At 39.9% G+C, this 24,893-nt stretch overlaps 1 protein-coding gene and 1 pseudogene across 2 annotated transcripts; both read left to right on the top strand.

The window, feature by feature from the left end:
- The first annotated feature begins 23 nt into the window (after positions 1–23).
- On the top strand, positions 24–6,594 carry LOC146610921 (calcium-independent phospholipase A2-gamma-like; annotated as a pseudogene). Its single transcript, XR_014905009.1, has 9 exons — positions 24–213; positions 973–2,407; positions 2,542–2,694; positions 2,777–2,934; positions 3,509–3,603; positions 3,700–3,871; positions 3,969–4,026; positions 4,181–4,375; positions 5,172–6,594. The product of XR_014905009.1 is annotated as a calcium-independent phospholipase A2-gamma-like (transcript).
- Positions 6,595–8,329: 1,735 nt separating this feature from the next.
- nfascb (neurofascin homolog (chicken) b) lies at positions 8,330–24,356 on the top strand. Its single transcript, XM_085345447.1, has 28 exons — positions 8,330–8,441; positions 9,126–9,270; positions 10,087–10,214; positions 10,315–10,420; positions 10,524–10,714; positions 11,074–11,196; positions 12,291–12,509; positions 13,609–13,720; positions 13,879–14,066; positions 14,150–14,281; positions 14,378–14,521; positions 15,496–15,607; positions 15,697–15,860; positions 15,957–16,104; positions 16,260–16,384; positions 16,475–16,576; positions 16,704–16,901; positions 19,706–19,776; positions 19,873–20,095; positions 20,540–20,655; positions 21,411–21,621; positions 21,758–21,880; positions 22,120–22,293; positions 22,494–22,625; positions 22,873–22,942; positions 23,700–23,711; positions 23,841–23,876; positions 24,014–24,356. Exons 3-28 carry the CDS (start codon positions 10,139–10,141, stop codon positions 24,243–24,245), a joined length of 3,540 nt encoding a protein of 1,179 aa, XP_085201573.1. The 5' UTR covers positions 8,330–8,441; positions 9,126–9,270; positions 10,087–10,138; the 3' UTR covers positions 24,246–24,356.
- Positions 24,357–24,893: the final 537 nt, after the last annotated feature.

Genomic DNA, 24,893 nt, shown 5'->3' with positions numbered 1-24,893 from the left:
AGCCAGTTCGCACCCCCCATACACACCCCCAGCCCAGCCCAGCAAATGAGATTAAAGTCCTGCGTGTAGGAAGGATTGAATCAAGTGTCAAAACACAGCAGAAAAAAAAAGCGACTCTGACAGTCTGTCAAAACTGCTGTTCTGGATTTTAGAGAGCAGGCATCTGCACGAAGAGGAATTGTGAAGACAGGAAAACTTGGTGTTATGTTTCAGGTAAATCTTTAGTGTGTACGCTTTCAACACATATTCTGTCAAGGTTACATTTTCTGTCATTCGTGACCTCTCCTTGCTTAAGTGGAAGACTTTACCCTATGTCGATGTTTGATTATTGCATACCCGAGCTGTCTGCCTTTTAGTTTGTATAGCCACCTTAGTGCATGCACTTCATTTTACATGGTATTAACCATTCCACCATTATTGATAAGGATAAGAGATTAACTACAGGCAAAGCCGTGTGTGTGTGTTGTCAAAATGGAAATATGGAAGTACAGATACACCATAGAGAGTTATTTATAGGCCACGCTTTTTTCTGGAGGTTTCATGTTACATTCTTGTGGAGACAGCATAAGGAAAGAAAGGCACCAGGCTATTGTAAAACATGATGCCTGTAGTTTGATCAGTCAGAGTTGTTTATAGTTGTTTATGTGCATGTCATCAGCGCAGACAAGCTTTGGAAACATGAATGCAATAATTTTATAATTTTATGTAATATCCCTAGTATTAATATTTCATCTTTGACTCATAACTTTCCCATAATTAGATTTACAAGTAAAAATGACGAAACTATCATGAGCTGCACTTCTTTTTGTTATAATTAGCAAAGTTTCTGATCATGTATGACTACTAAAGCTCAACATGTCAATATCATGTGTCATGTAAGCATTTTGTTTAACACACTCCTGCAGCCACAGAGCGTCATTATTGTGTAGCGCTGACTTAGTTGTTGTTCAAATGTTTTGTTGACTTTTCCAGATTCCTGCTGAATATGCCACTGCAAGCTGACTCAGTGCTGAGTGATATTTAGGCTTTGACTGAGTGCCGCTCATCAAGACAACATGGGTCGTTACCTGAGCACAAAATTGTGTTATGTTGTGTGAACAGGACATTGAAATTGTACAGCAAATATAAATACACAATGAACCTTCTCAGAAAGGACCATGGTCTGACTAAAGCACCACTCTGCCTTGACCTACATAGATATTTACAGCTGTCACCTCCTCAACCTTCCAGGTTTGCAACAAAAGCCACTTTTAAAAAAGTAAAGCACAGTGATACAACCTCTACCTTTTATAGCCTCCTTAGAGACCTTACAGAAAAGGCGAGACATCCTCAGGCTCTGCGTTTTTATTCATCTTCTAATAAGGATGTCTTCAAAGCCAAAGCTCCAGTTGGGATTTTTGACGAGGCTCAGAACAATTCTCTTTTAAGTTCGGTTGGAGGGTGTCTTGGTCAATCATTTAATCAATTGTCCAGACACATTAACATTTATTTCAAAAGAAAAGAAGTTTTAAGTCTGTCTGAAAATGCCAGTGTTGTCATGTCTACTCCAGAGTATGCTTGCAGGTCACAGAGGATTAGTCAAAGTCAGCAAGCAGCCACAGAGGAAAATATACCTGAAAGCAAAGACACAACACAGACCTTGAAATGTAAGGACAAACAGTGGGACTCTGTAACAAGTCATTCAACTCAAGAAACATCTGGACTGCAGTTATTTCACATCAGCTCTCTCACGACAAGATTTGGTGAGGGTTACAATTATGTTGCTCATCACATTAACACAGTTTTCTCTCAGGGTTTGGCAAAAGTTCAAAAGCAGGAGAATTTGGAGCCTCCTTCCAAAGAGACAAACAGAAGGGAGAAGAGACGAAAAATACAAATCAGAGGTAAACAGTCTCAAGTAAAGGCAGCACTGGAACCCGACAGTAACTCCAGTACCTGGGAGGAAGGATACCTTCACTTTGCAAGGCACATTAATAAATACTTTGGTGCCAAAGTAACAGATGAAGCTCAGAATACGAAAGAACAACCTCTCATAGAGAAGGATTGGACTTACAAGAAACACCTTTTAACACAATCCACCTCACAAACTCACAGTGCCAGTTTACAACTGAAGCAAGAAGAATCTATCACCCCAGGAGCTGCAGGCAGTTTCCACAGCAGCTGTAATACAACTAAAATCAGTGAGAACTATTTCCAAACATCCCAACACATCAATCAGTATTTCAAGGGTCAAAGTGGAGTGAATGAGGACACTGAATCCCAGAAGTCCCCCAAGAGACTGAAGAGTGTATCTTTTATGGATTACCTCTGCAACCCCACAAGTACCATTCCAGAACTGCTGGGTGTTTATCGAAAAAGCAACTCCAAAACTGCCATCTCTGCCCCGCAGGCAGTATTAAATAAAAAGGTGAGTTAAAGTAACATTTTCATTAATTCCCAGTTAATGCCCCGATGAACTAAGTAAGATAAAAATCTGCTCTCATTAGTAAGAGGCTAAAATACATAAAAATGAACTTTGATGCGATTCTGCTTGTTTGTCAGCTTGTCTTAAATAGGAAACAAGCAGATGAAATGACATGTGTGTTCGCTGATAGCCTGAGACTGGCTTCTACTCCAGAAGATCTGACTGACTGCGTAGAAGCACTCAATGAACACCTTATCCACTACCCCTCATGCAAAGCCTTAATCTGGAAGGTCTGTTGAGAATTAAACACAAATACTTATATTTAACAGTTGTTTTAACCTCATTAAATTTAAAACATGATTTTGTTTCCAGGAGAAAATTGCAGTTTCAATGCTGAGACAACGGAAGAACTATGAACATAACCAGGAACTTCAGGCTGCATTAAGAGAAACTTTGGCTCTTATCGGATATGCGGATCCAGTCAAAGGCCGTGGCATAAGAGTCCTCTCAATTGATGGTGGTGGAACGAGGTAAATGTAAGAAAAAATAGATCATTAAGCACTCAAAACAACTTTAACTACACATTCATGAAGCATTTTGTTTAGTACACATTAAGCACCATAACTAGCTAACATTCATGGTCAATTCAGAATTACCAGTTAACCTAGCATGTATATCTTTGGACTGTGGATCACAGGTATTACTTGTATGTGAAGTGGTAAAGTACCTCCTTGAACTCTATCATTCAAAACCACCCTTTTCTTTGATTTGATCCATGTCGGTTAGGCTAAAATCCATCTGAATACATATAGGTGAAATCTGACCTGGTACAGCCTCTGTGCAGAAAGATTTGAAGCACCTGTACAAACTACAAATATTTTTCATTTGCGTTTCTTTTGTATTTTGGGTCACTCCAGGAAAAATCAATCAAATACATTTATTGTGTTTTTACTGCTGTTAAATGTCAAAATGGGTTTAATTTGAGCCAAACAGTATATAAAGGTTAAGCTGTGCCTGATGGTATCCACTGGTTCTGTGTATGACTATGCTAATGTGTTCATATTTCTGGGGGTTTATGTTTTCCTTTTTCTTTGCATTTTTCAGAGGTGTTGTGCCTCTTCAGATATTAAAGCTGTTGGAGGATCAAACAGGCAAAAAGATTCACCAGCTGTTTGACTACATCTGTGGAGTGAGCACAGGTGACATATAGTAAACTGAGACTAACATTTTAATGCATGCCTGTCTGAATCTACAACTCTATTTAAAATGGATGTCTCCGCATCTGTTTGTTGAAGGTGCTGTCCTAGCCTTCATGTTGGGTTTGGCCCGTTTTTCTATAGAAGAGTGTGCTGACATGTATCGTCGTTTTGGTTCTGAAGTATTCCGGCAAAACCCGCTGGTTGGTACTGTGAAGATGGGCTGGAGCCATTCTTACTATAACACTGAGACCTGGGAGACGATTCTCCGGTTTGCACATAAGAGACACATTAAATGTGCTTCAGTCCTTCAAAGGAGTAAATTTTTAACAAGTTAATAAGACACTGCTTGTTTTCATTCTCATTAGAGAGAAGCTAGGTGATAGAGTACTTATTAAAACAGCCAGAGATTTCTTCAGTCCCAAGGTAAGAATATTGCACTTTCACAGAACACCAATAAAAGGACTTCCAAGCTGCTGTATTGGAGCACCCCGCTGTGGTGAGATTCCATGTTTTGATTCCAGCTTAAAAACTGGAGCTTGCACAGCTTTAACAATTGGTTTTGTTGGTGTCTGCTCAGGTTTCTGCAGTCAGCACAGTGGTAAACTGGGGTACCAGCCCTAAGGCTTTTGTCTTCCGCAACTATAACCACAAACCAGGTTCTCTCAGCCGTTACGCAGGAGGCTCAGGCTACCAGATGTGGCAGGCAGTGAGGGCATCGTCAGCCGCCCCAGGATACTTCCAGGAGTTTACCTTAGAAAATGACATTCACCAGGTTGTTAATGACAGTTTCCAATGTTGACATGTCCTTGTTGTGTCTCAAACGTGAATAGGCGAAATAAACATGTGATTAACTGAAGGACTATGAAGGGGGTGAAGGTTAACCTTACTTTTTGCTTTAAGAAAAAAAAAACATTAATAAATAAAACGCCCCAATAACTAGTGGCAATTGTTAGCCATTAATCTTTTTTCTAATGACAGTCAATGAAGTGAACACAAAAATTGGTGAATTGCAGTGATGATGCAGGCACACACATAATAGATGTGTGTGCCTGCATCATCACTGCCTGCATCATCACTGCAATGATGCAGGCACACACATCATTGCAGTGATGTGTGTGCCTGCCCCAATCTTCAGTGTAAGAACGTAAGTGAAATAGCATTAATGGAGTTGGTTTACAAGACCTTATGTGCAAAAAAGCTCCAAACAAGTGTTAAACAGTATAAAAGCATCATTGTAGGAGCTTTTCAGTGATGTCAACACACTATGGTCATCCTTTATATACAGTCTTTGGTTGGATACAAATTCCATACAAAAACCCAATTCAACATATCGCATTCCGTTCAGGAAAAAAGAAAAATGCCAGTCGCTCCCTTTCCTATCACTCACACCTTAATACTTTTCTACAATTCTTAAATCAAAAATATAAGAACCTCTGTTGATATTGTATTTGTTTTACTTTAAAGGAGTTCTAATCATTCAGGCTTTTTTTCTTAAGCTTTTTTGTGCAGGTTTGATTTGAACAAAATGCTAATTTCTCGGCTTTATAGATTAATTTGTGTCTTATTAGGATGGTGGAATCACCCTGAACAATCCCTGTGCCGTGGCTGTCCATGAAAGCCATTTGCTGTGGCCAAACCAGGACTTCCAATGTGTGCTGTCCCTGGGCACAGGTCGCTATGACAGTGCTAAGAAGGGACCTGCTACCTCCACGAGCCTGAGGGCCAAAATCAGCAATCTGATCTGCAGTGCCACTGACACTGAAGGGGTTCACACCCTTTTAGATGACCTGCTGGCCCCAGATGTCTACTTCCGCTTCAACCCCATGCTGAGCTCTGATGTGTCGCTTGACGAGAACCGGCCGCAGGCCTTGGACCAGCTGCAGAGAGACACACAGAACTATCTGGAGAGAAACCAGCCAAAACTGGCCAGACTTTGTTTAGTGCTTTCAGCAGAACGCTCAGTTATTGGGAGAACTAAGGACTGGTTCAGTGAGAGGGCCTGGGAGATGAAACAGAGATTGATGTGAGTAGGTGAGGTAAAAGATGTCTACAAAGAGATGTATATCATATGCATAGAAGCACACATAACAGAAACACTTTAAAGGCAACATCCATGATATAAACGCTGTTTGACAAAATTTCGTTTTTTGGCTTGTGGTATATGTCATGATTTTGAGTTTATGTGAGGCAACCAAAAGCTCATCATCTGAGCTTTGCTAAGCAGTTCAAATGTGCAGAGGTTTTGTGTGTTTTTGTCTGATCTTTTGATATATTTTCTTTTGACTTTATGACCTAGACAGAACAAATACTCACAAGCACTTTGATGCACTTTTTAAAAAAATGCCTAATGTATAAATATAATTCACTATAGGTCTTTCTGTCTTTGAAAATCAAAGAATATTTATTTAAGAGTCTATGTTTCATTAAACATATTAAATGCCACTCTTCAGGGTTTTATTTTTCAGATTACTGCAGTCTTTAAAAGTTTATAAGTGAAAAAGAAGTCCTCCAATCACTTGACTACAATGGGTTAAATCCCCCCCATGTGCCTGGAAGCCGTGCCCCCGTGTCCACAAAAAGCTGACTTTGTTTCAGACAGAAACGCTTTGTCTAAGAGAGAGTGTGTATTCGTGCCAGCCAGTGTGAAGATACAAGGTCAATGACCCACCCCCCATCTACCATCTATCTCAAAATCAGAATCAGCACAGACAAAAGAAAAAATATCACCTCTTACAAAGCTTTAAATTATTTTTAATAGATGCTGGCTGGATGCCCCCAAAACCTAATCTGGTGCATGATATAGCAGTTCTGTTTTAACTTCCCACCCATCACAATGAAGATGACGTTATATTTATGTGTGGATTTCACAATGGATTTATTATAACAAGCTCTCAGGGCCTGTTCGCCAAGCGTGTGACCCAGGCTAAGGACAGCCATCCGAATCAGACTCCCTTGCCAGGCTCTGTCACCTTTTTTAACATAATGGAATAAAAGAATTGTACTATACTCAGATGTTGCTGGAGAGGTAAGGCACAGTGTGGACATGTTGCTGTGACAGAAGATCGGGAAAAGGTAGGGATCTGCTTTCAGCTGAACACGAAGTGGAAGAAGCAACCAAAGACCAAAAAAGACTTAAAGGTAGGACACTACACATTTACCAACTGTAATTAGGACTACAGTATATGTGGTGTTATAAAGAACATTAGAAAACTTTAGATTAGCATCAAGTGTCTTGTTGGGCCAATGAGTGTGTTATTCCTTGCATCTGTCTTTCAAGGAAGTCTTAATGATGTCATAGTGTGAACTGAGATGTGGGGCTGGTCGACAAATGCATCAGCAGATTTATGTGAGAGTGAGCACTATGTTGTGCAGTTCCTGCGCCTGACATTTAGAGAACTGATATGCATTAGCATCATTTTTGGAGCGGTGATGTTATAACATGAGGTGGATTCGGTGTTCATGCATGATGTCCCAGGAACAAATCCATATGACTCATGTAATCCTTTGGCTTTTCCTCTAACACCACTATCAGGTCCATCTTTTGAAATATCTATGGAAATGTGCCACAATTTTCTAGATTAATTGACACACAGAGATTTTGTACAGATGGCCACTGACTTCTTCCCATGAAAGTGACATTTGTAGTTTAATTAGTAAAATTTATAACATCTATGCATACCCCCATGTACTTTGTATTCAGTGCAAAATGACAGCTAAGGTACAGTAGCTGATACCTTTTAAATATTAAAATATGTGTGCATAAGATGTTAAACATTTAGATCTCATGTATTTAAAATATGGTAACATGTGTAGTCATACAAATATAAAAAAATACAGATATTATATTGTATTTCATTCAACTGAGCACTTCTTCGTAATAAAGTGTATGCATTTTTTCCACATGGACATTTTTGGGGGAGAAATGTTGTTACAGTTTGCGCTCATCAAACTATAAAATGAGTATTCAGCTCAGTGAGGCAGTATTGTTTTGGCTGCACAGTGGTGATGATGTAATTTCGCACTGTGTCCTGCTCAACAGAAGTTTCTTTCCATCCTATTCTTCTGCTCTCTCTGATGCAGTGACGTCAAAGCGCAAACGATAGGTGCTCTGACTCTGAACAAGCATCTTGTGTGGTTGAACACTCCCTCTCACATGCCATCTGCTCTTACCCGAGCCCTGGGCACTCGTGCCAAAGGGGACCTACGAGCATAGAGACCTTTTTGTCGTCACCGAGCTGGCCTCGTCTGCCTCAGTGCCATGCAATCTGGTGCATGGCACTGATCACGGCTCACTGTCAGGCCTGCTTCAGTCCAATCTATGGGGGGAAAATGCTTATTCTGAGAGCCAAAGGGCTTAACACACCCCTTGTGCTTTTGTGTCCTATGTGAGCCAAGTCAAGATGTGTTTCTGATGTTAATGGAGGATTGTAATGGTTTCCATTGTAGATGCACTGATATTCTCTCTTCTCTGAATTCTTTTTATTCAGTAAAAAAAAGAAAGAAAAGAAATCTATTACCATGATAAAGCACTACTTAATCATAATATTTAGTTTTAAAGATTTGGAAATACAAATTTTGACTATACTTTTATTTTAATCCTTAGGTTGCAGTGCCACCTCATATTACCCCACCTCAACACCGAGCTATTGTTCTATCCAGTCGGTGCTGGTCTGTACATGCAGCATGTGAATGCCTGAAAGCCTACACAGGTCAGGACACTGTCAACAGCCGTGAGATGGCTTTTGTCTAACACAAATACAGCTTCTCCTGCATCTTTGGCACCTTCTAGAAAAGAAAACTGCTCTCCGCCTACCCCGTAGGATTTTCTCAGATGAATGGTAATGACCTTTTCCTGCTTTCCAATGAGTGTGAATGACTGAGTGTAGAAAACTCTCTTTCACAAAAAGTCAATCAAATCATAATTGGTATTTTGAAAAACAAAAAAACAAAAACAAAACATTAGTCTTGTTTCAATTGCCTTTGTCAGGATGTCATGTGATACGAGATGTGCCAGATGCAGTATTCATACACTGGAAACAGATATTGCTTTCATGCTCTGCTTCCCAGTTCTCTGCATTCAACAATAAAGCCCACATTTTGATGTCATCATAACCAGCAAGAATGCAAACTGTACAGAATCTGGGTTGTTCTCTGCTTTCATGTGGTCCAGCCTCATTTTTACTAAACAGATTTTGCTCACACCGGATCAAGCAAACATTTTTCAGCTGAAGAAAATACAGGTGCTGCCAAAATATGCTCAACCATGTGACAAGCCTCTCTTGATATACCGTAGTCATTTTTTAAAAGTTATTCTTTGAACTTCAATTTATTTATTGTGCAAAATTAGTTTTGTGACCACGTTGATGAAGTGTTCAGCATTATGACAGCCTGGTCAGAGCAGTGAAGTGGGTGAGGTGGAGGTGTTGTGTGGTGCTCATTCATTATTCATGAGATGGGTGGGCAGAGTGTAAGTGGCAGTGACGGACAGAAACTCAATTACTGATGTGTATGAACTCCTCTAGGGTTCTTGACCTGATATTTGAAGGGCTGGAGTATTAATTTCTACACTGCAAGAACAAGAATAATTTCCTGAAGTCATTGGATTATTGTTGCTGTGTGAAAGTAACAGAGATGGGGAGGAGAAAACCCTGATTTGGCACAAGTGAGGTAGGTTCGCATAACTTTTTTGTTTCGAAGTCCTGACACATTCCACAGTTCATTACATATTAATAGCAAACAGTTTTAAATATAGGCATCGAATGAATTGGTTTTTGTTCACACTGACAGATTAATTGTATTCGACCTTCAACATGAACTTAACCACAATTTATTCTTGTCAGGCATTCGGAGGATTCATTTACATATGTGGGAGGCAGTCACTTGTAGACAGCTTAATAACCACAGATTGTGTTGTTTGTGTAGTTTGCTCGCAGTTGTGAAAATATTCTGTTAGTAAATCTAACACAGCAGCAGCTTCTAAACAAGTGTTTCTAAGTACAAATACACATCACGTATTCTTTTAGGTTTTCAATGGGAAATATTTTACTTACTACATCTACAAGATTTTTCCTTAAAAAGAAAACAGTTTAATGCTAATAGAGTTTTAATACTACATTGTTTTATAGTAAACCAGTTATTCCCACCCTATTATGCTTAGACTCAATTGTCACATGTTTCAGATATGTAATATCTGACTGTCAGATTATGCAGTATTTCACGCAAACAAGAAAAATACAAAACTGTGTAGCAAAAATTATGTTTGTCTTATTTCCATACTTTTTAAAAAATCTCATAACTGCACCTCAAGCGCCACTCATAATAACTACAATATACGGCTATCATTTGTCACAGGAAAATTTGAAAGTATATTTGCTTAGGTACAGTTTAGATTGTGAACTATGAGTAAAATGTTTTCTTCACTTTATAATTTGTTCAAGATGTAATGTCTTCTAGATGTCTTGTGTTACTTTTCGTTCAAACTAGGAGTAGAGAAATAGGTGACCACAATCAATTCTGGACTAAATGAAATATAAAGATGGGGACACTGGTCAAACCAGCGCTGCTGCTACTTTTATGGCAGAGTGTTGGGGCTTTGAACGTCCCTCTCGAAGGTAAGCGAATATCTTAAGACCATTGGCTAGTTGTAAATTTATGTCTATGAATTGTTTTTTCACATTACTTCTTAAACTGACTTTATTTCTCTGCCTGCAGTCAGACAACCCCCTACTATCATAAAGCAGTCAATGAAAGAGCACATTGTTGACCCCAAAGGGACCATGGTAATAGAGTGTGAAGCCAAAGGAAACCCTCATCCTATGTAAGACCTAAATAATCCACTGAACTGATTTTTTTTTTAAACTTAGATTGGCAAACCACTGATTTTTTTTTCCCGGCCTTTTTTCATTTGCTCATTTATGAAGTTTCTCATGGAGGCGTAATGGGAAGTATTTCAATGTGGCACGTGACTCTCAGGTGTCAATGCGCAGGCGCTCAGGGACTCTGGATATCTATGCCCGGAACAATCCAGAAAAGTATGAGGCAGAGTATCAATGCATTGCCTCCAACCAGTATGGATCTGCATACTCCCACAAGATCATACTACAATTATACAGTAAGTTTGTCTGAATCTAGCAGTGAAAAAGATATACAATGACTTCAGTGTATTGGTTAAAAATATCTGGGATGTATAAATAAATGACAACAAACTGTTTCCATCCCAAAAGGCTTTCATTGTTTAAAGAATAATTTGCTATGGTCTTTTCCATTTATTAAATTAAATTTAAACTTAAAATACAACTAGAAACACAGAAAACCAGAAGATCCAAGACCCAAAACAACAATATGTATATTAAATATTAGCAAGTATACCAGTAATTGGCATGGGGCCAAAACATCCAGCATCAGCCAGAATTTAATGAGCAGTGTCAAGCAAACTTTGCAGCTGAGAGGAGTTTGATTCTATTTGTGCAGGACCCCCTGTGTGGCCAAGAGAGATTGTGGAGCCTGTGGTGGTGAGTGCTGGCTTACCACTTGTCCTGTCCTGTGACCCTCCACCTGGCCCACTTAAACCTGAAACATACTGGATGTCCAGTTGTAAGTGTCTGATACCAAATGAAATGCTAGATCAAGTCTAGGGTCAAATGAGCAAAAACAGGAAGATTTTGATCATGTGGTATCTATGTTGGCCCTAAGAGGTCAAATGCACTGCAACCTAAGAAAACATCAGCAAAAAGAATAATGCTACAAAAGCACTTAAAACACAACAAAAGTGGAATAAAACATAATGAAAATAGAATAGAGGGAGATAATAGCATGATGTAACAGCTTCAGATTGCACTGATATGCACTGAGAAGAACTGCAGGATTGATCTATGTTGTGAGGGAAATGAAGATGCAAAGTTTTGTGTGTTCTAATCGCATGATTCATATAATACTGTAAATACATGCTTGCTATTATTTGTAACCAGTTCCATCTGTCACGGTGGGGTGTGCCGGTGTTTTAGAAACAGGACCCAAAAGCAAAAGCTGACAGAGGAATTGCAGGTTCTAACACAAAACGAGCCTTTATTTTGGCTGAAAAAACAGCAGCAAACAAGAAACTATTAGAAAAAAAAACTAAGAACACTATGAAAAAACTGTGAACAATATGACAGACTATGAAAACTGTGGAGAGAATAACAGACAACCTGACAATGAAACACAGAAAACAGAAGACTTAAATACACAGGAGCTGATCAGGGGAAGTGAGAACACATGGGGAAACAGCTGACTGAAATTAAGCATAATGACTCACAGGGACATGAAGCTAAACACAGTCACAAAAACACCGCAGACTCTTTCAGAATAAAACGGGAGACAGGGAAAAATACAATAATCCACGAAATAAAACTAAAATACACACACCACTGGGTCTCAGTACCATGACACCATCAGGCTACTGTCTCACCTAAATAACTTCTATTGTTTTATGAGCTTTTGTGGTGTTTTTCTACATCTGTTGTGTTGTATTGAGGCTTCCACCGTGACTTTTTTTCTACTTCTGTTGTATTTTGTGCACTTTTGATGCATTTGTCCATTTGATGGCATTTCCTTGGGTTGCGGTGCATTTTACTTTTCAGGGCCACCATTGGCATTACACTTCTAAAGCAATGTGAATAAGGAATTTTTAACTCTGTCCTTCATTTCAGGTTCATATGCGAGACCTTTCAACTGGCCCATTCAGACAGCTTTCCCCACCATGCAGCCTGTGCGGCAGGACCGCAGGGTTTCCATGGGAGTCAATGGAGATCTATATTTCTCTAATGTGTTGTTCAATGACTCTGTTGCTGATTACTGCTGTAATGCCCGATTCCCGTACAAAAATGTCATCCAGCAGAAGATGCCTGTAGTTGTGAAGGTGCTTACGAGTGAGTATAACTGTGTTCATAATTATTTCTAAATGTCCTACATCCTCAAGGCTTTTCAGTTTGGAGGTTCTGCACAATATCTAATCCTGAAATCAGCTGGAACCACTCTTCCAGTTTCCCTTTCACAGCACCTAATAGTCCTATTACATGGGTCTACTACTGGGACCCTTCTGGACTTTATCCTCCACATCTGCTCCTTTTAATATCTCAGCTCTTGGTACTTCTTAGTTCCATTGTGCTAATCCTTTAATGTGGCTGTTGGCTGGTATTAGTTTATCTATCAGAGCTGCTATCTTTGGGTTCTAGTCAACCACTAGTATTTCAGACTGGTTTGCCAGAAACTGTCTGGAAGCTGAACTTCTGTAGAACCTTACCCCTGTTTTTCTTAACCATCTTTAGAGGTGTCTCCCATCAGGACTGGAGATATTCAACTACATAATCATGATCACATGATACTGTATGCTGTCCAAGTTTGCATCGTACAGCCTGCTTCTATGTGCTGGACATAGCATTTTTGCTGTATGGATCTGGTGCTTAGGCAGAGTCTCTGTGCTGTCCTTTAGACTGCCTGGTAGGATGTCAGCCACTTCTTCTGTCTGTTAGTAATACAGCCCATGGAGGGGGTGAGGTCTCCCACAATACTATTTTGCCCCGTGTCTTGTCATTTTGCTCTTATTCCAGATCACCTTTCTACCATTTGTCACTGTTTGAAGCCACTTTATAGGCACCCACCCAGCCCTTTACACATAACATGCAAATAGCACAGGTACATTTCAGACGTTGACCAAACATAGAGTACAGGCACAGCACATTAATAAATGCAGTAGACAAAAATTAATCAAATAACAAGTTGGGATGTTAGCATATGTTGTTTGAAACACAGGAAGATGCCACTAAATATAATCACTACCAGCACATGACAAATTAAAATCCTATTCCTTTTGGAGCTAGTTTAGCTCACTGGTTGAGTAGGTGCCCGTGTGCCACAAGGCTGAAATGTTAATTATTAATCTTTTATACTTGCTGTTTTGGATGAGGAGTGTGATGACTCAATGTTTGAGGTATTTGACGGGGATTTTCTGGTTATTTTTCTCCAAAGCTCATGCAGTGGTTGAGGCTGCTCCCACCTGGCTGTCTCCTACAGGCTCATCAAGCTCAATATTGATCCTGCAGGGGGAGGAGCTGCTCCTGGAGTGCATTGCTGCAGGAATGTGAGTCTTCAATAAGGATCACACACACAAAAAAATTTCTAATTTCAAGTTTATGCTACAAATGATTATACAACAGTTTATTTTGTGTTTAGTGTAAGTATTTTCACCTTGAATTCATGAAAGTTATCCTGTGTAAAGCCTTGTTTGTGATTATTAAGGCCAACTCCTCACATTACCTGGGCCAAGGATGGAGAGGACTTGCAAGTGGCATCTCGCATGAAAGTGAAGAACTTCAACAAAATGATTCAAATCCCAAAAGCATCTTTTGAAGATGCAGGTGAATACACCTGCACTGCTAAAAATAGGTTAGGCTACGCTGAGCACACAATAACTGTCAGGGTCAAAGGTGAGTTCTTCAGAAACATAGAGTATTTTATGTTTGGACTGATCATTATAATCCAAACTAATAACATATTTTCTGTTTGACAGCGACTCCTTTCTGGTTGGAAAAACCCACCAACCTGATTTTGGCACCAGAGGAAAATGGACGGTTGGTGTGTCGCGCTGATGGGGCTCCTCGTCCCACAATCAGCTGGTTCATTAACGGAGAACCGATTGAAAGTATGTTTTAGGAGATCTTGTCTAAAAGGCATAAAAATGAATAAAAAAATATTGTGCCTAACTTTTATTTTTCCTTTTTGGTGGGGTTTTTTTCAGCTGCTACACCACTGCCTAACAGACAGGTTTCAGGAGAAACGCTAATCTTCCGCAGTGTAACAACTGAAAACACTGCTGTCTACCAATGCAATGCTTCAAATCAGTACGGCTACTTACTGGCCAATGCATTTATTAATGTGCTACGTAAGTTACCAGCCACTGTCATTCATAACATTAATTAAAACAGAGTTATTTTTAAAGAAAACGAATGTGTACACTTATGTCTGCATTTTTATTTTGTTAAATATGAACAAAATTATAGCAGAAGTGCTGCTACATATCTGGCCAGAAAGACCAGTACCAGTGTGTTAATTTGATAGTTCAATAAAAGGCTTCATTTGGTTAAGAGTGAGAAAAAAAAATGAGTTCACGTTTGCAATTTTGTCTCGTTATACAATATTTTAAAAAACAAACAAAATGCTAGATTTTTGCAAATATTTATGGGTGTTTTCTTGTTTTTTTTCTGTGCTACTTGAACACTAAAGTGGCCCTCCAATGAGATGACAGTGCCAGCAGTGGCCCACAGCTCATTTAAGTTTGAGACCCCTGCTTTACACCGATTTATAATTACTCATTTGAAAAGTTACTCTTTAGGAGAGTGAAACTGTTTGTTAGCATTTTTTTTTTAACTTTCTTTACTCAAAACTACATTTGAAAATGTAATAGGTCAATTTATTAAGCACAATAGGCAGTCACAGTTCCATATTTTATATAGTAAATATTACATTTAAATAATAATCCTTTAATTTCGCTGCCGATTGTTTTGACGTAACATTGAGTTTTTATGTGTATCAGGTTTAAAGATTTGCAGTTCAGTATAGGCTTAGGATAATAAAGAGTAATAAAATCAACCATGCACATCTATCAACAATGGCAAAATACTTAACAAATTATGTAGTTCAGTTCTTACAGATGAGGGTTTAATTAAATAATCACATTTTGGACCGGTCATTCCCTATCTGAGGTAGAAATAACACGTTTTTCTACCGCTCGTGTCCTTGCCATGATGCATTGTTTAGGCCAAATTTGCTTTTTTTTATATCATGGGAGAGTATACTGGGTGCATATTGAAGTCAAATAATCACTGATGATGCTGCAGTTGCTCCCTTTTCCCATAGATGCAACGCCACGAATCCTTGGGGCAAGAAATGAATTCATCAAAGTGACTGAGGGTAGTCGTACCTTTTTAGATTGCCAGTACTTTGGTTCTCCAGTGCCTGAGTTGAGATGGTAAGATGGCGTGTGACACTGTTATGATTTATAAATCCACTCACAGTAAGTGTGTGTCTTAACATATGTCCATGCTTCTTCTTACACAGGTCCAAATATGGGCAAGGAAATCTTGAAGGAAATCGTTTTAAAACCCACAGCAATGGGACTCTGGAGATTAAACATATCAAGATAGAAGACCAAGGAACTTACGTGTGTGTAGTCAGCAACATTGCAGGGAGAGATGAGGATCAAGTCAGAGTAGAGGTCAAAGGTGAAGAGTCATTAAAATAAAAAATAATTGAATTGGCAATAAAATTTGACATAATTTTTTTTTCATTGTACATTATTGTATTTATTTTGTTTGCAGAACCCATATTAATTGTCACAAGACCACAGAGTATGAAAGTCATGCGTGCAAGTGATGTCCGCCTGGAGTGTGGTGTAACAGCAGATGTCACGACTCCTATCACAACCACTTGGCTGAAAAACAAAAAGCATCTCACTCTTGGTTGGAGGTAGGATTATTGTGTATTATTTACTGTTAATTAAAGTACATTTATGCATATATGAGTACATATATGAGGCCCGTTTGTGCAACTAAGTTCATATTATTAGTTTCAGTGTAATCAAATGAGCTTCTAGGTCTCACCAATTTTATTCAATTTCTCAGAATCTCAATGGATGAATCAAATCTAGTGATTACTAATGTAAACACAGGCGATGAGGGAAATTATACATGTGTCATCAAGAGTGAGCTTGAACAGAAATCTGCCTCAGCACACCTAATGGTGATGGGTATGAAACACTGAAACCAAAGATATTTTATCAACCATATGACATGCTGAAATGTCTTTTTAATTATTTCTGTATTTAATTTATTTATAGACCGTCCAAATCCTCCCACTAACTTGGAGTTATCTGATCCATATGAACGTACTGTAAGACTGAGCTGGGTTCCTGGAGATAGCAACCACAGCCCCATAACAGGTAAAAGATGAAAACTCAAAAAATTACAAAAGTAAACACTTTTTTAAACATTATTACCATTTTTGAGGACTCTTTTGCTGTATTGACTAGCATTTTGGTTGTTTTTGCATTCTTTGTTCTCTCGCAGAGTTCTTAGTGCAGTATGACGACGATGATTGGTTGCCTGGAAAGTGGAGAAATCTTTCAACGTACCCAGGGAACCTCAACTCTGTCATTTTGCATCTCATACCTTTTACGTACTATGAGTTCAGAGTCATCGCTATTAACGAAATTGGAGCTAGTCGCCCTAGTCGTCCATCTAAGCGTTTTCAGACCAGCGGTGCACGTGGGTGTCATATGTTTTTGTTTGGGACAATAAATACTCAGAGTAAAGACTGGGATATATGACAATGTTGTGCAAAAGTTTTGAAGTACCTCTTATTTCTTTATATTTTGCTAGGAAAATTGTAAATGTGTGGAAATACAGTATATGAGGCAAAAACAAAGTTTTTATAAGTCTAATGAGCTTCAGAGTTAGTATTTGGTATGACCACCTTTATTATTTAACAAAGCCTGAACTCTCTTAGGCAATCTTCTAGAATAGTTCTCTTTTTGGATATTTGCAGTTTTTTATTTTTCTGTCAAGAAGATCCCTACAAGCTTCAATAATGTAGCTTTCCAGGCTCTGGGGAGGCCAATCCATGGTTGAAGTGTTCCATTGTGTGTTTTACTATCCAGGTATGCTTTTAGTGCACTGGTTGTGTGTTTGAGATCATTGGCGTTGCTGAATAATGAAGCCATTGCCAATCAAATGCTTTCCAGATTATACGGTAGCTCATCTGTCATTACATTTATGCTATCATAATTCCATCAATCATGACAAGATCCCCAACACTGCTGACTGAAATGCAGGACCAAACCATGACAGAGTCTCCACCATGTTTTACAGATTTGAATCATTACTCCACAAATCGCTACCTTATCGTGGTGGAGGGGTTTGTGTCCCAGGGATCCCAGGGGCTATGTTGTCTGGGGGCTTTTGCCCCCTAGTAGGGTCTCCCATGGCAAATTGGTCCTGGGTGAGGGACCAGACAAAAAGCAATTCAGAAGATCCCTATGAAAAGACCATCGAGGGAACAGTTCACCCTGCCCGGGATAGGGTCACAGGGGCCCCGCCCTTTAGCCAGGCCCGGGGAGGGTGCCCGAGGGCAAGCATCTGGCCTGGCCGGGCCCCATGGACTAAGGCCCGGCCAGGCACAGCCCAAAAAAGGGACATGGGCCCATCTTCCTGCAGGCCCACCACCCGCAGGAGCCACCGTAGGAGTCGGGTGCAATGTGAGCCGGGCAGGAGCCAGGAGCGGAGGTCCTGGCTACCAAGACTGGCAATTGGGACATGGAATGTCACCTCTCTGGTGGGGAAGGAGCCTGAGATAGTGTGTGACCTCACCTCAACGCATGGTCTGGGCTCTGGAACCAGCCTCCTGGAGAGGGGCTGGACTCTGTCTCAGTCTGGAGTTGCCCCTGGTGAGAGGCGGCGGGCTGGGGTGGGTATCGTGGTATCCCTTGGGCTTGGTATATTGGGGTTTCTCCCCAGTGGATGAGAGGGTTCGTTCCCTTCGCCTTCGGGTCAGGGAATGGGTCTTGACCGCCGTCGGCACTTATGCGCCGAGCAGCAGTTCAGAGTACCCAGCCTTCTTGGAGTCCCTGGGTGTGGCACTGGAGGGTGCTCCTCCTGGGGACTCCGTTGTCCTACTGGGAGACTTCAATGCTCACGTGGGCAATGACAGTGAGACTTGGAAGGGCGTGATTGGGAGGAACAGCCTCCTGGATCTGAACCCGAGCGGTGTTTTGTTATTGGACTTCTATGCAAACCACAGTTTGGCCATAATGAACACCATGTTCGAACATAAGAGTGTCCATCAGTGCACGTGGCACCAGGACACTCTAGGCCACAGGTCGATGATCGATTTTGTAATCGTATCGCCAGACCTGAGGACATGTGTTTTGGACACTCGGGTAAAGGGAGGGGCTGAACTGTCAACTGATCACCACCTGGTGGTGAGTTGGATCAGGTGGCGAGGGAGGACGCTGGACAGACCTGGCGTGCCTAAACATACAGTGAGGGTGTGCTGGGAACGTCTAGCAGAGGCCCCAGTCCACGAGATCTTCAATTCACACCTCCGGCAGAGCTTCAACAGCATTCCGACGGAGACTGAGGACATTGAGTCCGAATGGACCATGTTCAGCACCTCCATTGCCGAAGCCGCTGCACTGATCCACGGCGTCAAGGTACTTGGTGCCTGTTGTGGTGGTAATCCCCGAACCAAACGGTGGACCCCAGAGGTGAGGGGAGCCACCAAGCTGAAGAAGGAGTCCTATCGGGCTTGGTTAGCCTGTGGGACTCAACCAGTCTACATGTGTTTTGTGGACTTGGAGAAGGCATTCAACCGTGTCCCACGGGCTTGCTCCAGGAGTATGGGGTGTCTGGCCCATTGCTATGGGCCATTCAATCCTTATACAACCATTGCAAGAGCTTGGTCCGCATAGCCGGCAATATTCAGACTCGTTCCTAGTGGGTGAAGGGTTCGCCAGGCCTGCCATTTGTCACCAATTCTGTTCATAATTTTTATCGACAGATTTTCTAGGTGTAGCAAAGTGGCGGAAGGCTTTCACTTGGGTGGCCTCAGGATCTCCTCTCTGCTTTTTGCAGATGATGTGGTTCTGTTGGCTTCATCGGGTGATGGCCTCCAGCTTGCCTTGGAACGGTTCGCAGCACCTCCAAATCTGAGGCCATGGTCCTCAGCCGGAAAAGGGTGGAGTGCCCACTCCGGGTCAGGGACGAGTTCCTGCCCCAAGTGGAGGAGTTTATGTATCTCAGGGTCTTGTTCTCGAGTGATAAAAAAGATTTGTTACTTTTGCAGTTATTTTTCCTTTTGAGTAAATAAATGACAAGTAATAAGTTAATCACTAAAAGTCCCAGAAATAAGCTTTTAGATGTTTTGCAAAACCAGGCACCTCCCAACTCCCAACTTCTGATCTTTATGCTAAGCTAGGTTCCATTAGCTAGCTAGCTTATGTTTCAACTGTAGTAAATGTATCTCTCTGAATCACAAACAGTTTTTCAAAATTGTGTTCATTTTTTTTGCACAGCTCCAGATATAATCCCAAAGAATTTAAAAGGCGTTGGTACATGGAGAAATAACATGGAAATCAGCTGGGAGGTAATCAGAATTTACATAATCCTTTTATTTATCACTAATATCTTCACATATCTTCGCACAATAAAGCTTTCTAATTTTATAAAAACATGCTTTTAGCCTCTAACCTACAGAGAGTGGAATGGACCCCATCTAAAGTATCTGGTCTGGTGGAGAAGGAGAGATTCTCGAGAGGAGTGGAAGAATGCAACCACTAAGTGGCTAAAATATTACATCTATGATGCGGATACCTTTACTCCTTATGAGATCAAAGTCCAGGCAGTGAATGACTTTGGGCTGGGACCAGAGTCTTCTGTTGTCATTGGTTATTCTGGTGAAGGCCGTACGTACCTACATTTCTTTTATCATAACATAGTAAGGAGTAGGAATTTTGGAAGGAAATCAATACATGTTGGTGAACTTCATTGTACTTCGGTAGATTCTCTGCTTCACTACATTAGAGATTACAAACTGTTCTATAGATAGACTTTCTTTAATTTGGTATAAAGCACCATCTAAAGCCAGACTGTTCCCCTGATTAATTTTTTGCATTTAGTTTTTTGTCAGACTGGCTGTCAGCTGATATTAAATTTACAATAATGGTGGGTGTTCAGTATTAACATGGGCAGAATCTCAAATAATGAGGTCAGTTTACATCCAAGTATTCCTGGTGAGACAAAAGCAGGGAATCATGAATAATTTCGGAGGAAAACGGTTTTTGTCATTACATGTTTTATGCTCACTGATAGCAAAGACGAAATTCAGTGCCATCTCTGTTTTCCCCAAGGCCCAACAACAGCACCCCTGAACCTGAGAGTGTCCGACATCGAGAGCACTCAGGTGACTCTACACTGGGATCCAGTGACAAGTGACACAATTATGGGAGAACTGAAAGAATACAAGGTGAATTCAGCATTTGATAATGGACAGTAAATTTGCACTACATTTTTATTTATTGACATTCAAAACTAAGGGCATTTAATCATTTTAATTTAATGAAATGCAGCTGGTGATGAACGCAATCAAAAGACTAAAATATGCCAGGTTTCATTTGATATAATGGTGTCTAAAACATTAATACCAGCTGAGAAAGAAGTCTCAGAGTGTGCTCTGTGTGAAAAGTTATATACTATACATCTAAAAGAATCAAATGCAAAACAGTTTTTAAGCTAACCCAGTTAACCCATTCTGCATTTTCCATAATTGCCATTCAGTTAAATTACATTTTGAGCTGTTGCTTTATCATTTGATTTCTAAAATTTCATTTTTCACTGTATTATCAGTACACCGGGAGAGCAGCTTGCAGCAACCACATTATATATTAAATAGTGGGCCTGACCATCCAGTAATTAATCAGTTACACTATACATTAGATATTACTGAAATTCTGAATAATAATATAATTTTTTATGTATGAACTTATCTATCTTTTCGGCTAATTTCAAGGAAAAAAAAAACCTTTACCCTCATGTAAAAGAAACTCTGGCTTAATTGGTCTGTCATTGTTTTATCTGCTTTTGCCATCTTAAGAGGAAATCAAGCTTAGGTTGATAAAATCATACAGTAGAAAGAGTTTCATGTTGCTATGTAACGTGAATACTCGATTGCTTGTTTGGAGAGCAGAAGATCTAAAATGTGTGTTGTCTCTCGTCTCTCAGGTCTACTACTGGAGGGACAGCAGCCAGCTGAGGTGGCATTGGGTTGACAGAGGGATGAAGTCCAAAGAATTTCCTATCAATGGCCCAGACCCCTCTGGGGTCCTTGATGAGCTTATTCCCTACAGCAACTACAAAATGTACATAGTTGTGGCAAACAGTCGATACGAAGGGCCGCAAAGTAATAACATACATTTCTCAACACCTGAAGGAGGTAAAAGTGTTACCACTTTGTCAACAAAACAATAATTTTAGAGATTAGCCTCTATCAATCACAAGCAATTCACAAATTAATGTGTTTTTCCTCCCCCTGGTATGTTTATCATCTGCTGCTGTGTTCTCTCCTGTAGTACCATCTGCTCCTAGATCCTTCAGGATCCAACAGCGACATCTGGACAGTATTTATGTTGACTGGGGCCTGCCAGCAGAGCCCAATGGCATAATTACTGGCTATTCCCTCAAGTACCAGACAGGTATGAGCTGAAAACACTCTGAAAGAACAGGAATCTGATTATTCTAGTAAAGCTGGCAAAGGTCCTCATCTATGTAACTCAACAGTGCTCTTAAATAAGCACTCAAAGATCAGAATATGACTAAAGCACGTTCTTATGAACACTTGCATAGTCACTCTCTGAGTAGGGGAGGTAGTTAATAGCTCAGCACCAGTATCAACAGTTCTCCCTATAAAAGGAAATGCCCACTCTCTCCACAGTGAACGCCACCAGGGGAGAGGAGCTGCGAGTTGAAGAGCTTCCTCCTAATGTGACAAGCTTCTCAATCCGCCGATATGACCGATACACTCGATACAGATTTTCTGTGGCAGCACGAACTCGCCTAGGGATAGGCGAATGGCATACAGAGGAATCACCCCACTACACTACAGAGAGTAATTAAGTCCTTTCTTCAGCTAAAACTGCTTAAAGCTGCTCCATTGTCACAAGGGGTCACAGCAAGTAGCTCAGCACATGCCCAGCAAATGTGTAAATCACAACACTTTAGAGCCACCTACTCAGACAAATAAAATAAACACTAAATGACTATGTTCACGTTGGTTTACTTAATGATGTGTGCCCTTGCATGTCTCAGTTTATGCTCAGGATCAGGTGGATATCACCACTCAGGGCTGGTTCATTGGGATAATGTGCGCTGTGGCTCTCATCGTGCTAATCCTTCTCATCGTCTGTTTCATCAAGCGGAGCAGAGGAGGAAAATACCCAGGTAGGGTGGTGATGCCTAACTGTAGCTGTAGAAAAATTTTAAGGCCTTACATTTTGTAGTGTTGGTTGAATAGAATTTTAAAACATCTTGGGTGTTGTCATTTGGGATGTTTTACCAAATTTTAATACAGTATAAAACAAACAATTAATTTATTTTTTAAAAAGAAATACAAACTATCAAAAAAATTGTTAGTTATAGTCATATTCAGGCTCCATGGTGTTAATAAAGCTCATTGGTACTATTTCAGTACGGGATAAAAAGGACATTTCACTGGAGCCGGTGGATGACAAAGATCAGGAGGGATCATTTGATTATCGGTAAGTTTTACCTTCTCTGGAAAATGAATGAATTTTTAAATTCAGACACTAACAAAAACTTTTACTGCTTCTCCCTGAGGGAAGTTGTGATTTAACAACACCTCAAATCAGTAAATAATATTATCTTACCAAACTGCTTTACAAAGTATTCAATGTTTGCAATGTTTCTTAAGTCATGTAATTTATTTTGTAATTGCACAGTAATAATACTCGACAAGGAAGATGTGTATTATGTTTGTTATTGTTATACTGTAACACTGCACCACACTATCACTGTTGAAAACTATAACTAAAATTAAAACTTTGAAACCCTGAAAAATTAGATAAAAACAGCCTATTTGTTTACCTATTATCCATTTGCTCCTGTGCATTTTTCTCTTGGTTTCATAAATTAAAGCTGCCCAGTGGAACTGCTGTTCCCGTGTCCTTCATCATAAACACGTTACACTTAACATTTTATTTTGCTAGCACATTGCACCCTCCTTCTGCATGTATGTGATCAGTGGAACAGCAGGGAACTAAATACTTATATACCATTATTTCTTTATAACTTTAATGTTGATTTAAAACTCCATTGGGTATCTTTAATTTTGATTAGATTTTAGCATCACAATGCACAGGTTCAAATCTTATTTTCATTTGATTTATAATAACTCTTTGATCATAATTACATTAATCTGTGTTTTTCTTTTTTTTACTCTGCCTTTTCTATCTAAACCCTTCCCCTCCAAAACCTCAATCCTTTTCTTTTTCAAAGATCCCTTGAAAGGTATGAAAAAAAACAAATATTGACACTTTGATATTATACCTGTGCGATCCTGGAAAGATGCAAAAACTGTATTTGTACTTGCAATATGTAGTCAGTCCTCTGACACACTGAATTCTTTTCATATTTTAGAATAGCACGTGTGTCCACTCTCCCCTACCCTCGCAGGTATGATCATTTAGTACTGCAAATTCTTTACAACTACTTTATAATAAGATTGAATCATTTTATTTTTTTATCTTTTCCATAATATCTTGAGTTTTTATTTATTTTTTAATCATTCATTCCTTCATTGTTTTTTGTAGAGAAGAGGAACGAGGGCTTCAAAGAGGTCAGCCATCTATTGAGGCAATGATGAAGCGATCAGACAGCGATGACAGTCTGGTGGAATATGGAGAAGGGGGCGAGATACCATTCAATGAAGATGGCTCATTCATTGGCCAGTACACAGGAACCAGGAGAGACGTCAGGGAGTTGGACTTTGGTGGAAGTCTGGAGCTGCACTCACCAATAAATACCATCTACTCCCTGGCTTAACACTCAGATGTCAGACTGTGCTTCTGAAATACACAGAGCTATTTGTCATGTGGTTTCACTATCCCTGCATCCTCCACCTTCAATTTAGAACCTGGAGGAACTTTTATTTGTCAGCAGGACACAGCTTGAGAGTAAAGTGCTGTTTAAGCCCTCCCTATCCTTGCAGACAGCACAACTTTCAGGCATTTATGGAATAAAATGTAGAAAAGTTGGAATAATTTTTCTATAGAGATGTGATTTTCTTTTTAAACAAAGCTTTTATCTCTTTTGTAAAATACAAATATACATTGTTCAGTTATCCTATTAGGAAAGAGACACTTGCTGCGGATCACAGGAGATGGAAGTGGAACAGTTTATCATGTTGATAAAAATGGGTTACAAGGACTGATCTAGATTGGTTCTATCATTTTTTTTTCCTGCTAATTTCAAGAAATCTATTATTTTTGAATACTTGCAGTTTCATAGAAGGGAAGTATCCTACTTTCACCTGAAGGGGAACCATCTATCAATTCAATTTTTTTCTGCTTATCCAATTCACAGTCGCCAAGGGGGCTAAAGCCTATTCCAGCTGTCCTAGGGTGACAGGTGGGCTATACTCTGAACAGGTGCCCAATCTGTCACAAGGCTAAAATGCAGGACAGACAACTA

This window comes from Diplotaxodon limnothrissa, linkage group LG20 (genome assembly GCF_057381915.1).
Source record: "Diplotaxodon limnothrissa isolate DT_005_m linkage group LG20, D_limnothrissa_male_GT1.1, whole genome shotgun sequence".
NCBI classification, from domain to species: Eukaryota; Metazoa; Chordata; class Actinopteri; order Cichliformes; family Cichlidae; genus Diplotaxodon; species Diplotaxodon limnothrissa.
Note: the sequence above shows the minus strand (reverse complement) of the source record. Positions and strands in the feature narration are given on the sequence as shown.

Bases quoted from the DNA above. Each gene is read 5' to 3' on its own strand.
- nfascb (XM_085345447.1), top strand. From the start codon at position 10,139: ATGGGGACACTGGTCAAACCAGCGCTGCTGCTACTTTTATGGCAGAGT. The intron at 16,902-19,705 runs GTGGGTGTCATA...TTTTTTGCACAG, and splicing joins TTTTCAGACCAGCGGTGCAC to CTCCAGATATAATCCCAAAG. The intron at 23,877-24,013 runs GTATGATCATTT...TGTTTTTTGTAG, and splicing joins ACTCTCCCCTACCCTCGCAG to AGAAGAGGAACGAGGGCTTC.